A 6,532-nucleotide genomic window follows, 5' to 3' on the forward strand; every position below is an offset into this window, starting at 1 on the left:
GTGGTCTTGAAGGCCCCTTTCCAGCTCTGACATTCTATGACCAGGATTCTGCAACCTAGTACCTTCATCAGTACTTGAAGATGGATTGATAGAACCTCTATGACATCGAATAGTACCTCTGTGACACTGGGCAAGTCATTTTTCCTTTCTGGTTTTGCCTTTGCCACTAAGTCTCTGTGTGATACTGGATGAATCACTTTCTTTCTTTCTTTTTATCTTGGTTCCTCATCTATAAAGGAGAGAAATGAACTAAATAACCTCCAAGGCAGGGGTTAAATATTTTGATAACTATATTTCAATATAATTAGCTTCCTTTATAATCCTTTCTATTTTATTCATTTAAAAATATTCTAAGAAGGGTTTAATAGGCTTCTTCAGATAGCTCCAGAGGTCCATGATCCACCAAAAATAGATTAGGAATCCCTTCTCTAAGGTCCTTTTCTGTTCTAAATTGTATGAGAATGTGTAAGGGGAAAAAGAAAAACTGCCAAACTTGAGATTAGGAATATGTTTCTTCTGACTTCATTCCACTCCCCACCCCTAATAACCTCCCTGTCCCCCAATATAAACCTTTTGCTTCGTTGGCAGATCACGTCACCCATCTCAGGAATCAATGGAGACATTCGGGCCAAGAAAATTGCTAACATTGCTGATGTATGTGAATCCATGAAGGAGCAGCTTTTGGTGCTGGTGGAATGGGCCAAATACATCCCTGCCTTCTGTGAACTGCCCCTGGATGACCAGGTGAAAGTCCTTGGTGCTAAGAAACAGATTCAGAATGATTCCTGCCCCCAGACGTGTCCAGGTTTCCAAGAAAGCAGCACAGGGGTGCCTTAGAAGATCTTTGGGAGGAGGGAAGTATCACTGCCATTTGAGGAGCTAGGGAAGCCCAATATACTCTGTGGACACATGGTAACCACTTGGAGTTTGCTTTCTAGACATGGCATGTGGCCTGCTTCTGGTAATGGTGTTGAAGCAGCAGGATAATAGTGGAAGGAGAATTAGACTTGGCATCACAAGACCTAAATACGAATCTTAGATCTGTCACCTAGTACCTACGTAACTTTGACCAAGTAATTTTTTCCTTTGGGGTCTCTGTTTCCTTTTCAATAAAATGAGGAAGTTGGACTAAATGATTTCTAAGGCCTCTTCTGGTTCTAACACTATGATCTGGCTAAGACCACTCAAGTGAGTAATTGAAAGAGCCCTCAAGATTCCCAGAATCATAGAATATCAAACCATAAAACAGAATTAACAAGGACCCTTAGACATCAAGGACCAGGGCTAGGTGGAGGAGTATGTCAGAGCCAGCTCCGGACAGGAGTCAATGGTTAGATTTTTCAGTGTGAGTATACTTTAGAAATCCACAAACGCTACCTACTGGGGTTTGATTTATTGTTTTATTGATTGTCTAGACCAGGGGTCGGCAACGTATGGCTCTTGAGCCATATCTGGCTCTTTTGAGGGCCAGATATGGCTCTTTCTGCAGGAGCCATAAAGTCAATTTTTTTTTCAGGCACTGTTACAGGAGCGCACTGTGAGCACTGTACGGCTCTCACAAAATAACATTTTAAAAAATGTGGCGTTTATGGCTCTCATGGCCAAAAAGGTTGCTGACCCCTGGCATAGACTTTAAGAAATTCATAGAGGTCAGCTAGGCAGCTCAGTGGATAAAGAACCAGGCAAAGAGTTGGGAGGATCTAGGTTCAAATGTGACCTCAGACACTGGCTAGCTGTGTGACCCTGGGCAAGTTACTTAATCTGGACTAGCTAGCCCTTGCCTTTCCATCTCAGAGTTGTCACTAGGACAGAAGGCAAGGGATTTTAAAAAGAAAAGAAAAGAAAATTATGGGGAAAATGCTAATAATAGAGAGTATAAATTTAAGTGTGCATTGCAAATATTGAGTCCATTGCTTGTTACCAGTCAGGAGAAATCTTAGTGGCCCATCTAGTCTCAACCCCTTCATTTTATATAAGGGAAACTAAGGTCAGTTGAGGAGAACTGATTTGCCAAAGGTCATACCTCAAATTAATCCCAGATCTGGGACAGCAACCCAGGTCTTCTGCTCTCCCAGCCCATTCAACTACCTATTCTGCTAATCTTGCCTCTTAGCTGTTCAGAGCTGAGATAACACCATCTTACTTGGACCTTGGAAACCTCATTTCATCTCATATCTACTCAAGTCCCACTTTGCTTTAAAAGGCACTGGCAGTCTCATTTACACCTGAAGTGTCACTAGCTTACAAGGCTTGACATGTTCTCCCTGCCCAATGTTACTGGCATTATCCCATGATGACATCCTAAAGGAATGAAAAATGGTGGAATTTCAATGACAGATGGATTTGAGGGATACTTAGGGAAGGGAGGCCTTCCTGGGAACACCTCAAATTATACATGTACATGAGGCTGGGCCACTCTAGAACTGGACCAGATGAAGAGGCAATTTATCCTACCTTCCACATATCAATCAGTTCCAGGAGACAGTGGAAAGAGTACTGAGTTTGCAGTCAGAGCACTGAAATGTAAATCCATGTTCTTCTATTTACTGTGTGGTATAAGGAAATCACTTTTATAGGGGCCTCAGTTTCCCCATCTATAGAATGTGAGGGAGGGGTATACTAAATGAGTTCTAAGGTGCTCACTACCTCTAAATATTGTGAACTCCAGGATTCTCATTCTTCAGAGAGAGGACTGAACCCCTGGGACTTTGGCAGAGTACCTGCTCCTTGCCCTCCTACCCAGAGAGGGGCTCATTCTTCTCCAACTGCTTAAGTTGGTCCTCCCTTCACCCCCCTCCCCCGTGCCAGGCCCATGTCCATGCATTAATGTTTAATCACTGCTGTTCCTCCCCAGGGGTCCCAGTGGGTTTAGAGACACCACGAAGCCAACCAATTGTTAACCTCCATTTCTCACCTAAACCTTGGAACTACTCCCGGGCAGGGGCTCAGAACATTCTCCAGGGGCAGTGATGGGTGGCAGATAACAAGGGGAATAATTAACCCCCAGTCTCCAGCAATGGCTTCCTTCTCATGCCAAAATGATGGCCATCACAAGGGGCCAAGATGGCCTTGGGAAAGAAGAGCTAAGCTGGGCTGCCTTTGGTGTAGGGGAAGCATTCGTAGGAGAATATTGCTGTCAGGTTGGGTTATATGGAATACCTTCTGCTACAGGGCAGATAAGAGGGTAGGGTACCCCAGAGACCCACAACAAGTTTATTTTCATAGCAGGAGTTGATTTTGCTCAAGTCACTTTCCTCTTTTGGACCTTAGTTTTTCCTATCTTTGAAATGAGAATTGGGCATGATAATCTCAAAGATCTAATCGAGCATTCAGTGTCTTATGTCTTAAGGCTCCTTCCGACTCAGAAATTCTATGATTCTGCTCAGATGGGAGCAATTAGAGCTGCTGTTTTTTTTTCTCTTGAACTTAGAATTAGAAGATTTGGGTTCAAACCTTGGCTCTGCTACTAACTTGCTAGGCAAACTTGGATAGGCAAATAATTTCCCCAAGCCTCAGTTTCTTCATCTGTAAAATGGTTACTTTAATCCCTGCCCTGCTGAACTTCACAGGGATGCTGGGGTGACTCAGTGAAGTAGTAGAGAGAAAGGCACTTTATAAACCATAAAATCCTATATGAAGGAAAGCCATGATTATTATTTTCACAACAAAGCTTGTGAGGCAGGTGTTACAAGGACCGAGAGCCACCCAGTCTCACTCAGGACAGATAGCAGCAGGGCTGGGGTAAGAAGCTTCTAATTTCTATTCACCTGATGTGGCAACGTTTTTAGGCCCCAGAGCACATGCTTCTCTTTACAAGACACCTGTTTAAAATGAAGTAAAGCAGAAAGAGGTATACATTCAGCAGGGACAAAAAACTACCTTTCAACCAAGGAATTTCCCACTTTTCCTTTGGGGCAGGAGAATGAAATGGCAGCTTAAGGAAAAAGCCTGACTGATTGGAGAATTGGTTACCTTTTGCTCTGGCCAGTAAAAGTGATTTTGATCTTCCTAATATAGCCTTACAGATAGAAACACCATGGTTAGCAACTGTCCAGCATTTTTACCAGCCTGCCCACTGAGGTACAGCTGTTCCTATATTTATTAGCATAACAAGGACTCTTGGCTAGTATTTTATACTATCCTTGTAGTTCTCTGTGACCTCTGACAGCCAGGTTGCTTGGTCTTTTTGGGCCTCAGTCACCTCATCTGTAAAATGAGAGAAGTTATACTAAATGACTTCTAAAGTCCCCTCTAACTCTCTCTAAATTCGTGATTCCATGACCTTCTCCCTTGAGTTCACCCAGGATGCTTACCCTTCTCTCTCTTGACTTTCAGGTGGCCCTGCTTAGGGCTCATGCTGGGGAGCACTTGCTTCTGGGGGCCACCAAACGGTCCATGGTATTCAAGGATGTGTTGCTCTTAGGTGAGTGTTCTGCCTGACCCATTGACCAGGATGGGAACTTCCATAAGGAAATTCCAAACCAAATTAGGGCCGTGGGGAAAAAAAGGTATGGTAAATGTTTTCTGCCTTGGGAGAGGAGAGTCATCAAGGAATGAAAAGTAGAGAATCTTGAATCTCTTAGCAGAGTCTTTCCTGCTTCCAAAGTACCAAATTCATAGCTTGGGTCTCTTCAAAAGACCTTGATTTAGATGTGACATTTTGGGGCTTTGAGTAATAGAGCCCTGGATTTGGTGTCCACCTTGGTTTCCCATTTCTAAAATGGAAATAATGGAAACTGTTGAAGATAGTGGAAAGGGCACTGCATTTGAAAGCCAGGAGATCTCATTTCAAATCTTGATTTCTGCCCATGACCCCTTTGGCCTTTCTGCTTCCTAGTTTGCACATCTGCAAAATAAGCAGGCTGGACAAAATGCTTAACCTCCAAGACCCCTTCTGCCTCTAAACCAGTGATCTTAGGGCTCCTGCCCTGCTAGCTTCATGGGCTAGAATGAGGATCACAAAAGATTATGCCTGCAAAAATGGTTTTGCAATCACAAAGTGTTATATAAACACGAGCTATTGTTATTAGAATAGGAACATGTTCTTTTCAATGCCTGCCATATATGTATACATATACACGCTTGCATACACGTATGTATTTATGCACACGTATACACATATATGCCCACATGTTTAATATATACATACACATGTTAGCACTCAGAATGTTCAATGCATTGATTGTGTTTCTGTGGTCTCTCCCCTGACACATTCAGGCAATGACTACATCGTCCCACGGCATTGCCCTGAGTTGGTAGAGATGAGTCGTGTTGCAGTGCGAATCCTGGATGAGTTGGTGCAGCCCTTCCAAGAGCTTCAGATTGATGACAATGAATATGCCTGTCTGAAGGCTATCATCTTCTTTGATCCAGGTACTTGAACTCAAGCAGGCCTTACAAACTGGGTTAGTGGGAACCAGTCCCATCAGCCCTTACCTGATGGGAGATATGGGGTCCCTGGACCTATTCTCCTAGGTTAGAAAGACCTTGGCAGCCCTAGAGAAGTTAGGTCTCCCATAGCTTTGATCCTGGCTGGATTTGTGACCCTTGATGAGCCCAAAATTGGTATTGTGAATAGTGCTGGAGAAGTATGGATAGAATGAGGAAAGAAGCTGTCTGGAGAAGCCACAGACCTCTAGGTCAGCTGGAGATTATGAGTTTCTTGAGGTAAGGAGAAGAGAGCCAAGGGCCAAAGAACATAGATCCTGGACTAAAACCTTAAAAAGCAGAATTAGATAATATTCAAAGGCTATCTGAAAAGTATCTTAGAACATAGGTCACCTACTTATTTTATTCAAGAGGAAACTAAGCCCCAAGAAGGGGAAATGATTTCTTCAGAACTATACAGTTTTTATTTAAGTATAAAGCAAAGGCTTGTTTACATACTTTAGCCATCATGAAGACAATATATGAAGTACAGTTATTCCTTCAAATCAGAGGAGTTAGGGAGGTGGTACTCCTGCAATCTGGAAAATCCATATAAAAAATTTTGGCCCTCTCTTTGTACCAGAGAAAAAGTCTGATTTTTTTCTTTTTCTTTTATGAGGTATTTACAGTATCTTCTTACAAATCTTGGGTTAACTATGCATTTCTGAGATTCTAAACTTTTTCTGTGTCATCTTCTGGCCTTCACATGCTGTTTGTGGCTTCCTTGAAACTGAAAAAATTCCCATTTAATTTCTCATTCCAGCCTAAAATATATCAAAACCATGATGGAGAAAGTCACTATGTGGAAAGGATAACTATACCATCTTGCCCTTCTGTGGCATCTTATACTTAAGTATTCTTAATATTTAACTTCAGTGGCCCCATCTGATTCTTGGTCTCCTTGGCCTCCTTTGCTGCCATTGAGTCATCATGACCACAAAATTAGCCAGAGGCCACAGGACCAAGGACCATTTTGTCTTTTAATTTGTTTCATTGATGACCAAGGAATCCAGCCTAGTATTGATGAGCCTCTCTGGACTTAGTGAGGCTACACTTTGGAAAGCAGACCCAATCTGTCATTTGGGTCCATCCTTGAAGCTTTTCA

The 6,532-nt window shown here is 42.7% G+C and overlaps 1 protein-coding gene across 1 annotated transcript; it reads left to right on the plus strand.

Annotated features, from left to right (window-relative positions):
* Window positions 1-6: 6 nt before the first annotated feature.
* LOC123254821 (hepatocyte nuclear factor 4-alpha-like) lies at window positions 7-5,373 on the plus strand (the record flags this gene model as incomplete). Its single annotated transcript, XM_044683739.1, has 3 exons — window positions 7-744; window positions 4,336-4,423; window positions 5,218-5,373. Coding segments are annotated over exons 1-3 (481 nt in total), but the record flags the coding sequence as incomplete, so codon positions are not given.
* Between the last annotated feature and the right edge of the window lie 1,159 nt (window positions 5,374-6,532).

Source organism: Gracilinanus agilis, unplaced genomic scaffold (assembly GCF_016433145.1).
Source record: "Gracilinanus agilis isolate LMUSP501 unplaced genomic scaffold, AgileGrace unplaced_scaffold33355, whole genome shotgun sequence".
Classification (NCBI taxonomy): domain Eukaryota; kingdom Metazoa; phylum Chordata; class Mammalia; order Didelphimorphia; family Didelphidae; genus Gracilinanus; species Gracilinanus agilis.